At 40.2% G+C, this 21735-nt stretch overlaps 1 protein-coding gene across 1 annotated transcript; it reads right to left on the minus strand.

The window, feature by feature from the left end:
- Window positions 1–1377: 1377 nt before the first annotated feature.
- On the minus strand, window positions 1378–18190 carry SLC25A17 (solute carrier family 25 member 17). Its single transcript, XM_041481702.1, has 9 exons — window positions 18016–18190; window positions 14252–14312; window positions 13188–13254; window positions 10639–10790; window positions 9482–9598; window positions 8622–8767; window positions 6593–6688; window positions 2442–2524; window positions 1378–1984 (listed from the first exon to the last, which is right to left on the minus strand). The coding sequence occupies exons 1-9, from the start codon at window positions 18175–18177 to the stop codon at window positions 1837–1839; spliced, it is 1032 nt and encodes a 343-aa protein (XP_041337636.1). The 5' UTR covers window positions 18178–18190; the 3' UTR covers window positions 1378–1836.
- Window positions 18191–21735: the final 3545 nt, after the last annotated feature.

The raw sequence follows: 21735 nt of genomic DNA on the forward strand, positions 1-21735 counted from the left end.
TCTATTCCAGGCTTAATGGTAATGCAGACACAGCCAAGACCAGCACACTTTTACACAGGGCTTCTGTATTCAGCTTTTTGCAAAAAGGAAATACTTTATCCCTTTGAATCCACACTGGCATGTAGACAAGTATTTTTTGGCTAGTAAATGCTAGCTAGCATTTACTTTCTTCTTATAGGTAGAGCAACCAGAAAAATACTTGTGCAGGAATTGCTCCTTCATGCCACAGAGCAGAAAGGTTCGAGGAGCTGAACTCCAGCTCCTGGCAGCCACACAGACTTCAGCCAGGCTGGCACGAGAACCACTCTGCTTCCCCACAATGATTCTGACAGCAGGAATTTCGAGGTGAGGTAACTTATCAAGAGCCATACTACGATTCCAAATTTCTGATTAAAAACACCCAAAAGACAGCAGACTACCTTTCCACAGGGCACCTCATTTCAGTAAAAAAAAGTATTTTCACTGAAATTTTCAGAATTGTGATTCATTCTTTTCCAATCGGTATAATTACAGCTCACTGCACTTTTTTATTCTTACTTGTCTATGTAAATCCTACTTGGACTGAAAGTCAACCAGCATTGAATTAAGGGCATTCTACTTGCATAGACAGTCTCAATACACTTCAAAGAGGGTATTTATTCTTGTTCAAAAGATATTATCTGCAGAATTATTTTACAATTTAAATCTTAAAATTGACTCAATTCAGACTCCAGAAACAGGTGCCATTTTGCAATTCAGTAACATATTTCCTGCAGCATTCAAGCCTTCTCCTCCTTCTAGACATTCCTGGTGTTAAAACTGCCATGAAATTTTTCCGTACTTGAAATAGAAAACTGTTCTTCAGAACAATCCTACTGCCAACTTAACAACTGACAGAGCACAATTTAATTTGGACCTTAGGGTCTAGGAATACTGACCAAAACTATGCAAAAAGAACATACACATGTTAGAGCATACACATTTTAGGCTTTATGGTCTGGGAATATCAGTGGAAAAATAAATAAAGCACATTTTTGAGCAGGCATAACACTTCTGAAGCAGTGCCCCCTGTCTACATAAGAACATGGTGTGAATTCACATATTCTCACAAAGAATAGGGTCACAAAACTTCACGTATTTCTGTAGCAAGCCCATTTTCTTGAGGCAGCTTGAATGACTCAGCTTGAAAAAGCAAGAGGTTATCTTCCTCATATATAGGCAGTATCTGCATTCAAAATTTTCAAGATTCAAAATAGCTGGATTCAAGAAGACCGACTGCACATTCACTTGTAATATCCATTCCAGCAGTTCAGAGACCTCACCACCAGGTATCTGGGGCAACATCAGATCCTGTGCCACAAACATACTTGCAGGTAAAAGAAAACCATGCCAAAAATGTTATTCTTTATTAATTATTTTAATGAACCGAATATGAAGTGACAAACACAGGTCAAGGAAAATAACACAAAACCAGCCCCACCAGCTGCTGACAGAAGATAAAGATACAAGAATAGTTGAGGACAATTTGAGGGCAAAGAAGAAAGCATAGTTAGAGATAATCATTCTTGCCAAGAGTATCAACCAAATCACGTAATAGTTTAAATTTCATGTCAAGTGTTTAAATAAGGTCTCTGGTTTTTTTCTTAACACAGTGAGTACACAGAACAATAGGGAATAGGCTATCCCTGAATTCGTGGCAACAGGTCCTATAGAGCATATTCCAGATTTCTCCAAATACTGGAGGTAAAGGTGGCTAAAAAGAGAAGCAGAGAAAGCGAGGACCCTTTGTTTACCCAGCCAGGTCTCAGAAATGGAATGTGTTTTCTAGACCCCAGAATCTTTGGCATAGGTTCCTCCTCAATGTCTGCGCGAGTGCTTTAATCCCATGACTGTGAAGGTTGCTGCAGTCAGTTTCTCATACACCAGAAACATAAGAGCAGCAGTAAGGACTGTCTGCAGGAGCTTTGCTTCAAGGCCTTTGTAGAGTCCCACCAATCCAAAACGCCTAAGGAGGAGAAAAACAACAAACAAGAAAACAAGCATGAATAGCTTTCTGTAAGTAAATCAGTACAAAGAGGAGTCAATATGACAACTTAATAACCAACTGTAGGAACCTTAAACCCATTCGTGACCTTGAGCCAGCTGTGTTTAATAATATTTTAAAGAAAAAAAATCTGCAGAAATTTAAGGTCTTTTGTGCAATAAACCTGCTTCTTTTCAATTTGAGAGGTAAAATGAATTAGCATCCATATGTATCCTTGATGTCACTTACTGTACAGACATTTAGGAGAATTTGGGTTTATGGGCTTATTCTACAATTTATTACAAAAAACAGGTTAACTCAAATGTCAAGTTTAAGGGAGGAAAAGGAAACAAAATCCAGACCCAGCAACATTTTCAAAATATTAGTAATATTCAAGTCTTCTCTATCATGGTAGGATAAATAAAATGGGAAAGCTCACCTCACTCTCTGTTGAAGAAGGTAAAGAACATTTCTAAGACTGCCCAGTGTTCGGTTCTCTGGGTTCAACCTGTGACGTCCAAACTGAAAAAAAGGAAGAATATTTTGCTGTACTATTTCCCCACTGTGCTTGGCAGAGAACATCATACATGCATGAAATCTGGAGAGCCTACCCTAAACCTCTAAACATTTTCCACATTACATAACTACCAGCAGAGAACAGAGGCCAAAGCTCACACTGCAAACATTAAAACTGTACATACTACTGTAATTTAGTTTGGTTTTAGAATGGATTCTAAGAAATATTTCCTTTCTCTTCCCCCAGTTGGTCTGGGGGAAGCAGTTTTCAAGATCTCAATAGCATAATTTGAAGAGTCTTAGTAGGGATATGACACTCAAAGCAAGTTCTTTTTGGCTTTCTCACTTTCACTTCACAAAGATTCAGACCCTCACACATCTGCAGGTCTACATTACTCCATTGAGACTGCATAGTCGAACACAAAATTTATCTGCCCAGCAATGGTCTTGGAGCACTTATGTGTGAACTGCTGTGGAAGAAATCAGAATTGTTTCATCTACCTACTTGGCCTAAATGATATTTATTTTTAACTCACTACACTTGCTTATCCCCAAGCTGGTTTTCAGTAAGCATGATAGCTGCTGCTGTAGAATTAAACTAGCAATTTCAGCAACTCCTTTTCTAGCATTCATTGATACTTTTATCTGATACAGGTTGATAGTACTGCCAGCAAGCTGTAACTATGAATTATTAATTTACAAGAGTTGCACACTTGAATTTGTAACAGCACAGCCTAATAGCTTTGAAGACTGTATCAAGCTTCTGTGCTAAGAAAGGTGAACTTGAGCAACTGCATGTTGGATCAGTTTTTTCCCAGAACATGTCGAGGCAACTGCTATTTCTTACATGCAAGAAATTACCATTGACAGTAGGTTAAGTATGCCACCTGATTTAGGCAGCTCAGGAATTTTAAGAGAATGTTAGGATGATACAGGTTCCTTTACTATGTGTTTTAATGACTTGAGGGGAAACAGCAGCAACAGAATGCTAGTGGAAATCTCCTGTTATTAGGTCAATATGCACTCAAAACCCACAATCTTCTCAACAGCAACTACCCATTTGGTATTGACAAATCAATGTTAAGAACTATTGTCACAGACTCAGACATACCCCCCAAAAATTGCTAACTAGGTTCCAAGCTAGTGTCAGTCACTGCCCAGATTACTCACAGGCTTCCACACTACACCACCATTAGGCCTCATTCTCCTCTTTTCTCCACCACTGGACAATTTTTATACTACAAACAAAGGGTCACTAACAAAGAAGAAAATCATTACTTTTTCACTAGGATGTTGTGGGAATCCTTAAAATCAGAGGGTTTTGGGAAAGCATGTTTAAAATCAATATGCTTTTAAATATGCTTTTGGAAAAGCATATTTAAAATCAATATGCTTTTGCTTTGTGTGATTGGTCAAAAAACTTTTAAAGTAAGTTGTAACATTAAGTTCTTTGTCTGCTGCCAAGGATGTGAGCTGCTAGCATCTTGCCATTGTCATAGCCATGTAATGAGACTGATGCTGGAAAATAAACAGCTCAAGGTGCGTTCCTCAGCAGTCCTGTCTCATTTGTGTTTTGTACACAGATCCCCAACCAACAATAGATGTTAACACTTCAGTGTTTACTGCAGAAGACTTCCCAAAGGGGTTAGCATTCTCTATGAAAGAGAAAAAAATACTTCCATTTTAAAGAGAACTTTTTCATCAGGGATCACTGAGAACACCAATGGTATTGCAGTACCTCCAGAGGCAAATTTATGTGCTCTTTACTGACATAAGCTTACACAGGCTAAAGAACAGTTTCACTGCACAATGAGTAACACCAGTGTCACAGTTTTAATAACTGGGAGAAGGACATACCAAATGGCAAAGCTGGAAGCTGCTATCACTGTCAATTACACAGGATAACTGTTCATTATATGACAGTAAGAAGAAAACTGTGCCAAAGAGTTGAAAGCAAAGGTGTAGAGACTTTATTACAAAAAGCCCTAACAAGTTCCAAAAAAGAGTAAGCTTCTAAAGGCTGAAGGTTAAAAAAAAAAAAAAAAAAAGTCCTGTACTAGTTTGATGACAGAAATTAGTCATGACGTTTAAGTTTATATTAATTATATTGAGCTTATATTAGTTTGTGTGCAAATCTGCTAAAATTGTTTTAAAAAACACCTGCAACTTTTTTTTTTTTTTTTTTTTTTCATGTAGAATATTAGTTCTGGAAATACTAAGCCTTTACTCATAACCTTTTTTTTTAAATCACATAGTGTGAGTGACAAGAACTTCATCAACTAGAACAATGCCAACTTCAGATTAGAAAACACATCACAAAATAGAGCAAGTCTGAACTGGACAGCACAGATGTCACAGCCACACATTTCTGCTGTCCTTGACAGATGTGTTCAGGGCTCCTGGCTACTTTTTCACAGAGCAGAGACAGAAGTCACCCCCAGTCACTGCAGAACTAGAGAGAGGGTCCTTGTGCTCCCCATCATCACAGGGAGATGGACTGGCACTGTATTTTTGTTTTGTTGTTTTTTGGTGTTTTTTTTAATTATTATTTTTTACACTGTCATTAAAAGTCAGAAGAATTTTGTTCAAAAAGCTAAATGGAGACAGAAAAGACACAAAGCCTCAAGACTGTAACCACTTCTCTAGGAACCATGAAAAGAAGGAGAGCTGAAACTGTGGCTGCAGCCCCACGTAACCTGCACTGCTGTGCAATGCTAAAACAGAGCACTCCAACTTTCCTTCCAGCTCTCCTTCACACCAGGAGGAAACAGGAGCACCACAAATTAAAAACAGACTGATGTTGCAACTTATCCAAACAGAGCTATTTTTGCTTAAATGTTTTTCTGTATCTGCCACTCCAGTAACAGAAGTCTGTTATTAGTTTAGCTACTACTGAGATGTGCCCAGGCTGTTAAAACAGTATAAGGCATTGAAAGAAAGCACTAGTTCAGCTGATCAAAAATTATGAAAACTTCAGAAAAGATGACTGCTGACAAAGTTACACAATAAGTATATTCAAGCCCTCTTGCTTTGAAATACAGCATCCTAACTATCTTTTTACAGGTTACGAGAAATCAAGATATATTTATTACACTCTAATTAGAGTTACAAATTAGTACAAAACTTGCTTGAAAATGACTTTTTCCAGATAACAATTAACATGAAAATTCCCTTATTAGAGAGGTCTGAAAAGTGATACTCTTAGCATGGAAGGCTTGTTTTCAGTAATTCAACTCATTCTCCACATTTGTCCAAGTTTTAGAACATACACAATGGCTTTACTGTACAGGCAAGTAAAGGCTCCTCCTTACTTAGGAAAATATATTTCACTTATTAATATTTAACTGTTACAGAGTTTAAAACACACAAATTAAAGTACAATATGCTTACACATGGCCAGGTCTCCTTCCCTCCTACTCCCCAGTTTTGTCTTGTGTCAACATTACAACAATATTGGTACACTCTGAAGGCAGCAGCATTATCCAGCCTATGTACAAATTGCAAGTCAGAATAAATGCAAGTGTTTCCATTACCACTACAATTAGCCTACATATGGCCAGCAAGTGGTTAAAGGTATTATTTATGAGGGAGCTCAGCTTCCCCAGATGAATCACATTCTGGACACTGACAAGGTCAGACCACCATCTGAACAACAAAACCTATGAATAGAATTTTTTTTTATTTTTTTATTACCATAGGTCATCTGGAAACAGACTGGTTTTAGAAGATTTAATTTTAACTTCCCACTTGACACATTTTCCATTTATATTCCAAGAAGTAAATGTACATTTTGGTAGTGCCTAAAAGCAGTTCAGTGCATCAGCTTCTGTGGGATACTGTACCAATACCATACACTGGTGATCCTACCAGCTACTTGAAACAATGTGCACCAGTACACCAAGCTCAGTCAAAACCAAAGAGGAAATCCATTCTAATCAGTGACTTGCACTGGGAAAAATGCCTCCCAAAACAATGGGTCCATTAACACAAATAAAAACAAGATATGTGAACAAGGCTTGCATGATACAGACCATGTCAGAGGCAGAGTTGAAATGAAATGAAATGATTACTTACCCGTAGAATTGACTGTACTGTCTGCAGAGGATAAGTGAGGGTGGTGGCAACTGCTTTGGCTATTGCACCAATGACAAAAGCATCCAAAGATGTGAGCTGTTCAATAGATAAAGAACAAATTTACTTCCACATAGTACCAAAACAGCCCATTTGTATTTGGGAATTCTGTACTGGTACCTGCTACCAGATTATCTAAGGATCTTTGGCATAAAGATTTCATGAAATCTCAGGGTCTTCTCATTTTAAAGAGTTGGTCATGGTTCAATTAATTGACTTTCCCACATCTTAAGTTTATTTGTAAATTCCACCTGTTTTTGCATTCCTCAATATAACTAGACTACTAAAACACAGTTGATATAAAGCCACACAATTAGACCACTTCAAAGCACCAAGAGTAGACAAAAGATAAGGAAGTATCATTTAAACATAACATCAATCAATAAGCATCTCAGTTTTTGCAACAGTGAAACAGAAAAGTCACATGGTGCTTGTAAAAAGGTGACAGTGACAGATTCCTTGAACATCACTCTATATTCCTGAGACACAATCACTACACTCCCAGGCAGAATTTTAATCTTGATTCTATAGGCTAAAAATCTCACTCCCTTTTAGTTAAAAACCCCTGCTGAAGCCCACGCTCAGCTCCAAAGCTCACACTGCTCCAGGATGCACCAAATACATTGTTACAGCCTACGCTGATCACTGTGCATCTCAGTCTAACAGTGTGAATTAATCACTGAACATAAGTAGATGCCCATATCAAAACACACTCAAAACATATTCTAAAATATGTTGATTGCAATCAAAAATACACTCACACATGCACATCTTTAAAAAGGTCAACCTGATATATTTAGGACAACCAGGAAATGACCAAATAGGAAGAAAAATGTTTTTCAAAATAAAACTTTTCAAAATCATTCCTAGCTGAAAAAAAAAAAAAATTATACCCCCTCTTCACTGATCATGAACAAAGAAATGCCCTACTTTAAGGTGGAACTAAGTAATTTAAAAGAAACAACATACTTATTTATGTATTTATTACATAAATGTGTTTCTTTTAAAAGAAACATATTTATGTAATAAATGCATAAGTATATTGTTAGCCAACAAGAAAATAACAATGTGGATGGAAGCTAAGCTCATCATTCAAAAAATGTGCATAATGTAACAGAGTAGATCCATTAGGTACAAAAGGGGTGCTACAGCTGCAGTATTAACTAAAGACACTAAAAAACCCAAGCCTCATTGATGATGCAAAATTTCATGTAAAAATAATCTCACTATGTCTTGGGGAAAAACAAGATGGCTTGGTAACATACTGGTATGACCTAACATTCTAAAATCACAAATTAACAGCAAAGCATCCTAAAGATATATTATGTTATGACATTATCTGAAAATGTAATACAAACGCTTTCCAGTTTGCTGGAACATAAAAGGAACATGAGTTCAGCTGAGATTCTATATCTGATATAGACAAGGAAAAATAATAAGGAAAAAGAAGAGCAGTATAAAGCAGGGACAGAAAAGTGATTGTACTTCTATTTAGTAAATCAGGAAGGTTTGGTTGCAATGCTATGTTTAATTCTAGTGTCCATCCTTGGAAAAATTATATTAAAATATTGAGGTCTTCAAGAAAAAAAAAAAGGTTATTATTTACTGCAAAAATAGTTTAAAACAGACTTCAAAACAGTTAGTATGTAAATACTTATAAAAGATACATTAGAATTGAAATCTCTACTTTAAATCAAGACCTGTGAACATATGCAAGCAAATGTGGATAACAGGTTCAGTTCTATTTTTACAGGTAGAAGAATTTATTACAGGAATCTCTTCCCTAGGTACATGAAAGATTCCCATCTCATTTTATGATGCTGAACCCTTTTTTGACAAACTAATTCAAAAAACCAGTTGAAAATACAAGAACCAAAACCAAATCCACATTCTGAATTTGTTGAAATGATGCATATCAGAAACCTGTCTTGTAACAGAGCATGTTCATCACCTGGCTTCAAAGCATACTCACTTGCAGCTGCTTTTTCAAAAGCTTTCGTTTAAAGCCTTCATAAAACATAAACTGTATGGCAGGATTGAAGACCAGCAGCAAGGAGGGGAAAGTGCCATTCCACAGAGCTAAGACTCCTTCATCTCGTACTATTTGATGAAAAGCATCTGTAACAAAAGGTGAAAAAAAAAAATTATTAACATTTTGAGTACAAAACTCTGAATATAAAAAATATGAGAAATTACTCTTAAAGCCTAATACTCAAAGCGTATAAAAATCAACTGCAGTCCTTTATGTAAGCATTTTTAACTTCCATTTTAATCCAGAAGTTAACAGAAAGGTAGTGACAAAGGAGGTTCTTGTTTGCACCACCATTAACATAAACAAAACTTATCATCTGCACAAGCAGCCCCCTCCTTTTTTTTTTTTTTTTTAACAAGTGTGGCATTCACATTAAGGTCTTCCAAACCTTCTTCAAAATAACAGTAATGTTTATTTGGTTGGCTGGTTTTAAAAGGAGGACAGCCTGAACACGTGAGTGATTAAGAGACTAAGGTGAGTGAAGTTTAATTTTCAGACTGTCTGTCCAGATTCAGACTCCCAGCTACCACTTCATGGGGCTCACTACTGCTCCATTATCTGTATGATAACATACCTGCCCTTGCAAAAGGTATTTTAGTTACAGGAGTGCACACTGCAAACTCTTTAACTACCATCACAAATAGCCAAGTCCAGTTTCCTGTAAAACTCCATGACTGCAAAGTGACAGTAGAATGGAGATTACAGGGTGAAATCAGTTACATGAACTAAAGTCTTTGAAGTCCTTGACACATTTCATTTCATGAACTTCTCTTTGGCTGAAGACAACAACAGGTGCTTACCTATTATACCTCTGTAATTGGTTGGTACAATGTCTTCATTTCTGAATTTTGCTCCCTGCAGCTTCAGGCGTGTGTTCACTACCCAGAGAGGGGTGGTCAAGAGAACATTCACTACTCCTAATGCAAAACACAGCACAAAGAAAATCAGCATGAAAAAGAAGATTTCAAATGTTTTCTTATCCCCTTTTCTCCCCCTGATTCACATGCTACTGAAATTTCTGGTAGGAGTAAGTAATAAAACTAACACAGCGTATGGGAAAAGTAAATGGTAATTCGTACCCTAATTCCTGTAGCCTTTGTTCCAAAATATATTCACATGGAATTTTACCACAGACATATAGCCAGCTAAAGAATTTCCTTCCTTACTTCCACCAGCTATTCAGACAGTCATTATACCTACACTGAAACTGTAAGAAACTACCAACTGCTCCCCAACCGCCCCCCAAAAAAAAAACCCCAAACCCAGGGGTCTTTTTTACAGGTTGGTTTTTTTTTCAAACAGCTTGATTCTATGCATTTGCATGAGCAATAGTCCCTGAAGAATATCACTGGCATACACAAAGCCCACAGTGGTAACTTTTCACACTGGGTGTGCTAGGGAAGTCACTAATGTTATCATCCCTTCAAAGAAGGCACTGCAGCATCCACGTAAGAGGATAGAATAAAAAAGAACATATGGTCCCACTGGAACTGCATTAATCTAGGGACTTCCTGTCACTTTCAGGTGACAACCCAAAACCAAGTCTGAAAACTGACTGAACCCAAATGCTTTCATTAAAATTTCTTACCATAATTGAAATTATTTCAAAATTGGCATATATCTTTTCCCCTGAAAAAACCTCAGCTATCACCTCTCCCTGACACTTGTCTTCAGCATCTTAGTGCTGATGCTTAGATACCTGGTAAGCACCACATCAGACTCAAATATCATCCTAAGCCACAAGAGCACTGTGTTTTGTGCCAGAATTTACAACAGGAATGGTTTATGCATCTTCTTCGGAGGCAGGGATGACACAGAGGAGCAATCAGAAAGAAGCAGGTCTACAGTGGGAGGGGTGAGCACTCAGTGTGGCCTCCAAAGGACTTCATAAAGAAGATAATTAGATAGAATATACCAAAAGTACATTCTTGACAAAATGGAGACTTTAAAGTTTTACCTGCAACAACCCCAAGAACCAAGTCTTTTCCAGTGGTCGAATGCTGACCTTTGACCCAGAGGGCTTTAAGACTATTAAATGTATAAAAATAAACAAAATTGGAGCAGCAAAGGCTGGAGATAACAGGGAACCATCCTCGATATGGTGCCAACCTAATGGAGAGCAAAAAGTCACAGTAAGAATCAGCAAAGTATTTATGTGATCTGGCTGATTTTATGTGTTGGTGGAGGATCTCAGAGAGACAATGCTGTACACTACAGGAAGTACTACTTAGATATGTCTTTATCAGCAATGGTAACAAACCATACTTAACTCCTGAGTAAGGAAAAAAAGTATCTGGATTCTCACACAAAATCTAAAAATTGAAGACTAGTTACTGAAATTCATATACTGCTCCTAGGAGAGTTTGGCAAAGGATGCAACCTGGGGACAGAAGATACACAGGTGGGAAGAATTTCTAACAAATGCCTTACTGTAAAATCTAGGGCAAATCAGTCAGGTAAGTAAGAAAAAGACATTACCTAGTTAAATTTAACTAGATTAATCACAGACAAAAAACCTGAATATCATCTAAACCCATCTTGATTTAGGAATGATTTCATAACATCTGCCTAACAAAGCTCCCTTCTCTGACAGGCCTGATGATCCTGTAAAACAGGGACACTTCAACAGCTGTCCTACATTCCCAACATGTTCTACAACACATTCAAAAAAAGATAATGATACACACCTTCACTGGAGTTGCACAGAACAGGTAGAGAGCCAATATCATATTAAAAGCATAAAAAATCACCCCAACAGCAGTAACTATGGAGGCTCTTTAGGATTCATTAAATACTGGGAGTATGTAGAATTTAAGGATCTCCAATAAGACTGTAAAAGATGCAAGGCTGGTAAACACCATATCTGACTTCTCTTAAAATGTAAATGCTACTTTTTCATCTCAAATCCATCGAGTGCTTCTCCCTCCCATGTAGCTGGGAATACACCTTATTGTTACAACTGCTTCTGAAGCTACAGGCTTAGCCAACCATACAGTTACCAATTAACAGATTAGGCAGTTGTTCATAAGCCAAATTAAAACAATTCCTACATTACCTATCTCTCCTGTGCTGGAAAAGAAAGACAGAAACATCCTCTAGGGATTATGTCCTCTAACTGAGTATTAGTTTGGGCTTGGTTCATTTATTAAGAATGATTTCTGATGATTTTCAAATTTGTAGTACAAAACATGAAACTAAAACAAAACCCATGAGTTTATTTAATTACTTGTCAGTAGTAGCATCCACAATTTATTGCAATCTTGAGAAAAACTTGGTGTACACTAGTGAATACCTTTCAGATCACTTAGAAAAGGATGGAAGTGCAGGGAAGAGAGCTGTTTGATAAACTTCTGCAGGAAGTCCTTTAGCTCAACCTATTTGCTTTATCTAGACAAGAGAAGCAGCCTCACAAAATTATGGTAATGAGACAAGACTCTACAAGCTAATGTGAACAAGATGTTTATGATCTCACATCATATTTCAGATTAGTTGTTGTTTGGACTTTTTTTGTTGCTTCAGACACTTCTCTAAATTAGTACCATTGCTTTGCTAGGCCTTCCCAATACCTTTGGAAGAAGCAATGTTGCTCTTTTGCCAGAGCTACTGATTTTTCTCTTTCATAGGCAAAGTAGGATGACCACTTTTGCAGTCTTTCCACCTCGGTTAACTACGTCATTTTTCTTTTTCACTTTTTTCTTTTTTCTTTTTTTTAATTGAAGTTTACTTGCCACCCTCATGTGACAGAGGTAATGTGGGAATGTGAACAAGACAGATCAGCTGGCAGAGAACTCCTCATGCATACATCTGCCCAAGTTCAAAGGTGACACAGCATTACGGGCCAAGTTAAACTTTTGTCAGCTTTAATGTCCTGGAAACGCTAGTCTACTTAGGAATTCCAGGGATTCTGTTAGGAAAATACTTCTAACAAGGACAGGCATAAAACTTTTTCCCAGCCAGCTCAGCTCAGACTATGACAAATACTAAAGCACAGCACAGCTGAAAGTTAACTGCTTTTAGACAGATGTTGAATCCCAGCAGCATAAAGTGTCATGTGTTGTTTTCTTCTACATGCTTAGGAGCAGATAAAAACCTTCCAACTGGGAAACATGTCTCAGTTCTCTTGAAAGTGGCTCAGTTGTCCAGGAGTTTCATCTTGGTTATTGAGAAATTGACACACCCAAGAATCCAGGCAGACAAAGCTGGTTGATCAGGTATATGAAGGTACATTTGCATTTCTGAGGAGGCACAGCTACATCACTAATGAAGGCACAGTTACATCACTGAACAGATCAATTGCATAAGGTGCTCAAGAAAGTTAATCTTAGTTAGCTAAAGATGAACATATAAGATTATGCAAGTCATATTACACTTGTGTGGAGACATTTCAATTTGGAATAAAAATCTGTCCACACAGATACATGCTAAGTGTTCCACTTTAAAAGCATATTCAAATTAGTTTTAGAGCTTGTCTACAAGAAGACAAACAGAAAATCAGTATCCACTCACAGGCCTTCTTCTTTGATAATTTCCAAAAGGACAGCCGGTGTTGTCTTTGACTTCCGCTTCTCATCAACTGGAAAGCAAAACAATCAAACTTTTAGATTATTCAAATTTTTAGCACTCTTTTTCAAGTCCTTATCCTTGCAATTCTGAATATACCCTACAAGCACATGTTTCTTCTGCCTCATAAAGGATAGGAATACTCCATTTCTCCTTATTTTCATTTGCTAGGTAAGACTACTTCCTTTTTTTATTCTTCCTCAGACTGACAGGTTCTGCTGAGCTCCAGAGTATCTATAATCACAAGTTCATAATAGTTGCAACACGAACTGAAAGTAGGTTCCCCTTAGGCAGAGGGCTAGAATTGGGCCTGCCTAGCTGCTCTCAAAATTATGCCTTAGACAGCAGACTAGCACCAGCAGCAGAGCAATCTCCTACAGCTCATCTGCAAACAGCTAAGCCTTAGCAAAGCAGTCTCTTCCTGCACTGAAAGCTATTCATTTCTCAGCCACATACTTCTGACGACCTGGCTGATAATCTGCCTCCAGTTCTTAACAGAGCTTTTGTCATAGTTCTGAAATGCTTGCTGAGTCTGTGACTCTTGATTAGAGGACAGAGTTTTAGAACAACACAGTTTATATCCCAGATGCATTTCTGTAAATATTGGATATTCTTAATCCCAATTCTAACCCTGACTTTTCCCTTTAAAACATCCTCTGGAATAATTCCAGACCTGTTTTTCATTATACTGCCCCTGCATTTTGAAGTGTTCTCAGCAGACAAAAACAACAATGCACAAATATAATCCTGTGCAATCTCACATCTTTGTTTTTGTCTTTGGTCTTAGATAATCATTTAAAAGCCACAGAGCACACAGCCTTTTCAGCTAATTAAAATGTTGCCCAACTTTCAAAAGGAAGAATTTCCTTCAGCTGGAAAAACAGTGTTACAGTGACACAAGCAAGACTCCTGTTCATGTAAAACACCCCCTCTACAACCACCCTTACAAATGCCCAGGCCAAGATGAACAGAAATGCCATTGTACAAAGAAACTAAATTTTGACACTTACCCTGAAGTCTAAGCCTAGCTGTATCCAAAGGAAAAAATACAGTCATTGCAGTCATACTGCCCTGAAAAACAAAATAAACTGGCTGTATAGTGTATCAGTTGCTTATACAGTGCCTGCTAGACTCTTTGTAACCCTTCACTTCTCACCCACAAATCAGTCTGCTGAGTAAGTTTAAAAAGGGGATAAACCCCACACAACAATTTTTTTGTCCCAGACTTACAAATGAGGGTTATTTTTCTCTTGCATTAGATCAAGCTACAATAAAAACCATTAAAAGCTTATGGCCAAAAGAGAAAGTTTTTGAAGCCTGAAAGTTGATGGCAAAGTAGTGGCATCAGAAAATAAACACTGAACTTTCTCTACTTCCTATTAGCCTCAAAAAGGCCCTGGCTCAGTGTAAATGTGTTTTCCATGCATCAGGTTGCTGCTAAAGCTGTGGCACCTCTTCTATTAGCAGCTGTGCAAACTGTTTAAATGGTGGGAAGGTCTGGGATACAGCAAGTCACTCAATGCTGCGTTTAAACTACAGTGCACAGTGTGACTTGAGCTTTTCTACAGCTGTCTTATGCCATACACTTAAGTGAGCTTTGCTTCTGGAAATACTCCAGCTTCTCAGCAGGCTGCTCGGACCTAGCTCTATAACCAGCAACAGAGGATTAACTTTCTGGTGGTGTTTGCACACTAAAACAGTTCTGGGTTGAAGCCTTAACCAGACTTAAGTTTCTCCAGTTTTTTAACACCAGGTAGCATACGTAAGACTTGGCCACAATTACCTGGTTATTTTAACCCATTTAGTTTGGGCTCTTGCCAAAACAGTTCATTCTGCTCTCCCACGTACTTGTCCTGTGTTGTATTATTCTCACCTACCATGTACCCAGCTGGACAGCAAGTGGATTAATGAACCCATTTGACTGACTATTTCTAAAAAGTATATCTCATTTAGAAGGTTAGTGCCAGCACAAAAAAAGTGCCAGAAAGAGCCATAATGCTCCTCCAAATGGGAGCTGCATTACTGCAATTTTGAAGACAGCCTCAAAACGCAGTTACACCTACGCACAGAACAAGACTGCACAGTCACTACAACTTCCAGCCTTCCCCTGCTTCCATCCTCCCAAAGTGAGATTTATCCTGGATCCCAGTCTCAATGCAATGCACCATGCAGCAGCAACACACACACACACCTGCACTCAAAATTAGAAAATGGAAATGAGGAAATAGTCGGGTAGTGTCACACAGGACACAATGGATGTGTGGCCACAAGACACAGAATAGTCCATTTCAGTCGGAAAGGACCTGCAATGATCACCCAGTCCTGATGCCCCCACCCCACATTAAGTGCATTTCCCAAATTCCTCTTAAACCCTGACAGGCATGGGGCACTGACCACCTCTCTCAGCAGCCTGTTCCAGTGCTTGACTGCCAAACTGGCTTAAAACTTACATGGAACTATAGTTCAAGAGAATGCCATGAGATAACTAAACTCACCTAACAAATCATTGAACATAAAAACCAATTTGTACCCTCTCTCCTTATTTTGCCAAATTGAGGGAAATAGAAAAGCCAAAGTTACTTTTCTCCTGGGTTTACAAATGGAACAACTCAACTACATGATGAGGAGGCTGCCAGAAGCATCATATGGAAGAGAGAGAATTTCATGGCTAGAAGAAATGAAAAGAGAGATAAGCAGGACCAGTCCTTTCCCCAACAACAAAAGCCCTCAAGAGGGATTCAAATTCCTTGCTAAACTGCATTGAGACCAGCAGGTACAATTATACTAGTGAGTGCAGAACAGCTGCTGCCATGTATTACCCTGCACTGCTGGAAGGGTGAGGCTTCACTGTCAGCCTTCCCACACCGCCCTGTCAGCACTGGATCTCGGCAGGTTGCCAAGTCACATTAGCACTGAATAATCACAGGGACAGGTACGGACTGGCTCGTGTAATCCCAGGCTCTTGGTCAACTGTATTTGCACCCCTGCCTCCTCCAATCTGGCAGCATAACTTTCTGGGCACCTACACAATGATGCAGACACAGAAACGAATCTGGCTGAAAAACCACTTTTTCCACTGGGCTACTTCTTCAGTCACATCAGTTCGCTGACCAGTCACAGCACCAGATAAATAACTGTGCAGTAGCCAAGAGGTGGCCAGAACAAATGGCCTGAGGTGACTGCTGCCAAAAGATGTGCGCAGGACCACAGCCTGAAGCTTGATAAATAATAGTAATAACAAAAAAAAGTAAAACATATAAAAAAGTTTGATTGCTATTTTTCAGCCAATGAAGCAGCCTGACTGCTCTTTAATACTCCCATAAAATTCTCACCCCTACAGCTTTTGCAACAGGAAGATTATGTTGTAGCTACATGCAGAGTTAAAGAACACTTATGTAATTCAATTAAAGTTCACAGGAAATCAAGCACTGTTTTGTGCTGCTTTTGGGGTTTTTTTTTACTGTTCACAAAACTATTCCTTCATCTCAAATTTGACTAGGTTGCCTAGAAGGTAGATCAGCTTCCAGTATATAAGAATACAAATAAAAGTTATCATGTTGCGGTCTGACACGTGCTTCTCATGCCTTAGCTCAACACAGTTCTGAGTCTATGGCTGGATTTATAAGCTTGGTTCACACCACAAACTCTCTTCAAGGGCACAGCCTGACTACAGCAATCTGTATTTGAAGGGAGAAGCTAACAGCAAAGTCTAAAAAGTATCACTGACTTCTGCAGAAGCCAGCAGAAGGGAAATGGGTAGTATTTCAATAATGAGATCATTTGAGAAAGCTCCACTTTTTGAAAGTGGAAACAAAATCCCCACTGCCTTTGATGTTTAAGTAAGCAGACTTGAAACAATTTAAAGAGCAGACAAAAATCTTGTGTTTATTTATAATAAAACCAAAACATCCCTTAAAGCCTTGTTTTTCCTTTTAGAATTAGCCTTTGTAGCAGAAACACTGAATTGTCAGGGTTGGAAGGAACCCCTGGAGATGACCCAGTCTAACCCCCCCCACCAAAGCAGTGTCACCCAGAGCAGGTGACACAGGAATGCATCCAGGTGGGGTGTGAATGTCCCCAGACAGAGAGACTCCATGGCCTCCCTGGGCAGCCTGTTCCAATGTTTATCTTTCAATGACATTTAGCAACCTTCATCCTATAGCAGACACGAGGAGTTCTTTCTATCCATCAGCACGCCCTATCCAACATAGTACAGGCACCAAAATTCTTAATCTCTTGGAAGCAGAAGGCTGATTTACTATTTAGAGCTAGCACTCTGAAAGGAAAAATTCAAGGGCTGGGCACACTAGGAAATCTACATAAATTAAATGCGACTTTTTAATTTACAAGCGCCACATGGAAAATTAAATTCAGTAATGGACACAAACCTCCTCCGGCTGCACTGCGCTCGCTTTACATTTTGATTAGCGCCTATGCGCTGCCTCACGCTGGCAGCTCCTCAGCACTTACGAGGCCGTGGCAGGAGGACGATGCACTTACAGCTGAGGCGCTGCCCCTCTGCCCGAGCTTAGATTTTCACCGCTCAAGGGATGCCCAGCTCCGGCTGAGGGGCAGCTCCCTGCAGCTCCCGCTGGCTCAGAGGCGGCTCCGGCTGCTCAGGCCCGGCGCCGGTCCCCAGCCTGGCCAAGCCCCGCGCCGGTTCCCCGGCCCGTCCCGGCCGAACAAAGGCAGCCGGCGGCCCGCGCCCCCCGCCAGGCGGGCACGGCCGCTCCGCCCGCCGGGCCCCGGGCCCCCCGCCGGCCCGCTCGCTCACCACGGCGCCGGACACGGCGTGCACCAGGCTCTCGTAGGAGGCGACGGACGACATCGCGGCGGCTCTCGGCTGCGGCTGCTGCTGCTGCTGCTCCGCCCGGCCCGGCGGCCCCGCGGCCCCGGCCAGCTCTGGGCTGCCGCGCGCCGCCCCCGCGCCCGCCATGGCACCCGCCCTGTCACGTGCGCCCGCGGCCCCGCCCCGGGACCGGGGGAACCGGCGGGGGAGACTGGGATCGTTCGTGGGGATTCTCGGGAAAATCCAACATCGGGGTACCCCCGAAATGCGTTCTTGTTCCTTCCTCTGTGACTACGATAGCGCCTTTTCTCTTCTCTAGCAGCTTCGCTTCTCTTCGAGGAGAGGCCGCCGAGAGGGGACCTCATCAGTGGCTATCAGCCCCTGAAGGGAGGGCGGTGAGAGCAGGGATGCAGGCTCCTCTCGGTGGTGCCCAGCAATAGGACAAGAGCAAAGGACAACGGGCAGAGGGTGATGCACAGAAGTTCTACCTGAGTATGAGGAAGAATTTCTTTGCTATGAAGTGACCACGCACTGGAACAGATTGCCCAGAGAGGTTGTGGAATCTCCCTCACTGGAGATGTTCGAGAACTCTCTGGACACAATCCTGTGCCATATTTAACAGCAATAGTGCTTTTTTTTCTTTTTTTTTTAAGCCCCATCATATGCTCCGGGATGACCCTGTTCAAACAGGGAGGCTGGACCAGATGACCCACTGTGGTCCCTTTTCAACATGACTCATTTTGTGATTCTGTGATTCTCTTTCGCAAACATTTAACATAAGCTGCTCTTATTTAATTAACATTTAATTACAATGAGGAAGCAATACTGAACTTCACATTCTGATTTTGCTTTTTGCTAACTACAGTCCCTTCTACCTACCTGAAGTCCAGTATCTTCTCAGTAACACTTTTTCAAGACAACAGTTTCTTCTTATTCCATGTGGACCAATCAAGTCTGATGCATTTTCAAACACTTGGAGAAAAGGACCCCTGGGAGGCTCTTACTGCACTCTACACCTTAAAGGACATTGTAGCAAGGTGGGGGTTGGCCTCTTCTCCCAGAAAAGAAGGTACAGGAATGAAGAGCTTCAAGTTCACCAGGGGAGGTTTATACTGGATATTAGGAAGAAATTCTTTAATGAAGGCGTTAGCCAGCACTAGAACAGGCTGTCCAGGGAAGTGGTTGAGTCACTACCCCCAGAGGTATTTACAAGACATGTAGATATTGCACTTGGGGATATGGTTTAGCCGTCGATGTGGCAGTGCTGGATTTGTGGTTGGACTCAAACTAAGAAGTCTTTTCCAAACTAAACAATTCTATTATTCTGTTTTGTTTACTCTTTTTCCTAGTCTGCAAGCCCTTGCTCCTCCTTTGCTATCATGCTGAGAGCCTGCAGCTGAAGCACAGTGCTACAAACAGAACATCTCCTGTGGTAGCTGAGGGTGGAGTGAGAAGTCCCAGCAAGACAGCAGCAGACACAAGGAGCTGGCCAACGCACAGGGGAGCTGTGGCTCACTGCAGTTAGGGCACACAGAGACAAGGCTACCAGACACACGGTTTGGGAAAATATCAATAATCCTACAGCCTCCTTTTAAACTGAGGTAGGAGAGGTTCCACATGTAGGAAGGAGCTGAGGAAATTAAATGAGTTTGGACATGCCCCAATTCATAAGAGCACTTGGGAGATGATCCCCATGTCTATTCATATCCTACTGGGGTTTTTGCCATTCTCATGTCTTATACTATAATCACTCCCCTTTTGTTAGTTTCACCTATGCAGCAGAAAAAGACTGTAATTAAAGATAGGAATTAATATTCTCTTTAGCTTTGTATCATGTTACTCCTGGGCTCTTTGGTTTCTATTGTTACTCCATCATATCTTGTTCTCTCTTTCTGAAAGAAAGAATTTCATAATTTTTTCTTCATAATTGCAATTCCTAGTCCTTCAGCCTCAACTCCCTAGCTGCCTCTCGTTTGAACTGCAAGAGCTCCTAGTGCTTACATCTGTGGTAGGAATCACCACACCACCCATTACTTAAACAAGGACAGGGCAGTTGTAACATTACACTCTTCCCAAGAGTTTCTATCACACAATTGGGTAAGCCATTCCCTTTTGAGATGTTCCTTCATCAGGTGGCTGTTAACACACCCCATGTCTCTACCCTTCTGTGAGAAAAATCCCATTATTTTCTCTGAGGGAGAGCAAGTATAAAGAACACAGGCTACTCTGCCTAATGCAAGTGTTTCAGTTGGAGAAAAATAATTTCCCAGTACTCAGATTTTAGATGCTGATACCAGCAACCTAAGAGACCTGACTGAAATCATCCCTGCAGTGCAAACCCTGAGAATCATCCTAAGCCGTATTTTATCCAGGAACAAAGAGTTCAGGCCTCTCTTATCAGATCAGCACCAGCTTGGGCTGGTACTAGCCAGAACTGAAACTGCTACAGGTGCACACCTGCACATACACCAAAAAGGGCTCTGACTAACAGTCAGTCAGTTTAACCTCTAAAGAAATGCCTGTAGCCCCCGTGAGCCCCTTGGGCTCTCCTGTACAGTAGCAGGCTGCTCAGCAAGGATGTCCCCCTCAGACAGGGGTGGCTCTTAAGGTTAATGCTCGAGGTTGAAAGAGCCCCATACCAAACATCTGAGATCTATCATGAGGAAAGTGACATTTTACATTAAGTCTTAAAGTATATTGTATACTTGCTGCAGCTTTTATAAATCTAGCTATAGCTTAATTATTAGATGTACAGTAAGTAGTAGTTTGACCAGTGTAAATTATTGTTTAAACAATTAAAACATTGTTAAATCACTGTTTAATTACTGTTCAATTATTGCTTAATAACAATTCTATCATTCACTTTTCATTTAGGTGTCAATTAATTATCTTTGATCATTATTTAATCATTAATAAAATGATTTTAGTTACACCCACCTTGATACACTCTTACTAACTCACCTGTGACACACTCCTACGTAAAAAAGACTCAGGCCTTTAGAATTAAGGTGTACACAGGTCACTGGCTATCTCCTGTCACTAAAGCAGGCAGGAGCAGCTTTACAAATCCAGGGAACAATTATGCAAAAAGTGACCGAACAATCAGGTCCACGAGCTTTTGGGAGGAATGCCTCAAACAAGACACAGACTGCCATTACTGCTGTTCTTTGTGGGTTTGTCCCCCTTGTGTGAAGGGAAGCTTTCAACAAAGAGTCAGTTTGTACTGCAGACTGGAATTCCATCATAAATGTACACCCAAATAATTCTACCCTATTTCTACTGTATTTAGCAATATTCTTAATACAACACTATGCCCTGTATATATTGCAAAACAGAGTATTAACAGGTAACACAACAACTGCAATATTCTAAAAGCAACTTACTTTATTGTTGGAACATACAGACCTAGCAAAGCTGTCCAAGAAATATGAGGGCATGCTATAGATTAAGTTAAATTTAATGCCTTGTATTCCACCAAGGGAAAACAAAAGGCAGGTACCTAGAAACCTGCATAAAGCCATCTACATAAAAGGTTTCCTGAAGACATGGCCTTAAGGGCTTCACATAAATGCCACAAATCCACCAGGCAAACACATAACATGCACAAGTGGGGTTTAAGGAAGGACAGACAGCCCAAACCACCTACCTTTCCTCAAATCTGTCAATTCTACTGGAAAGCCTGGAAGAAGTGAACTGACATCTGAA

This window comes from Pyrgilauda ruficollis, unplaced genomic scaffold (assembly GCF_017590135.1).
Source record: "Pyrgilauda ruficollis isolate IOZ18807 unplaced genomic scaffold, ASM1759013v1 scaffold56, whole genome shotgun sequence".
Taxonomy (NCBI): Eukaryota; Metazoa; Chordata; class Aves; order Passeriformes; family Passeridae; genus Pyrgilauda; species Pyrgilauda ruficollis.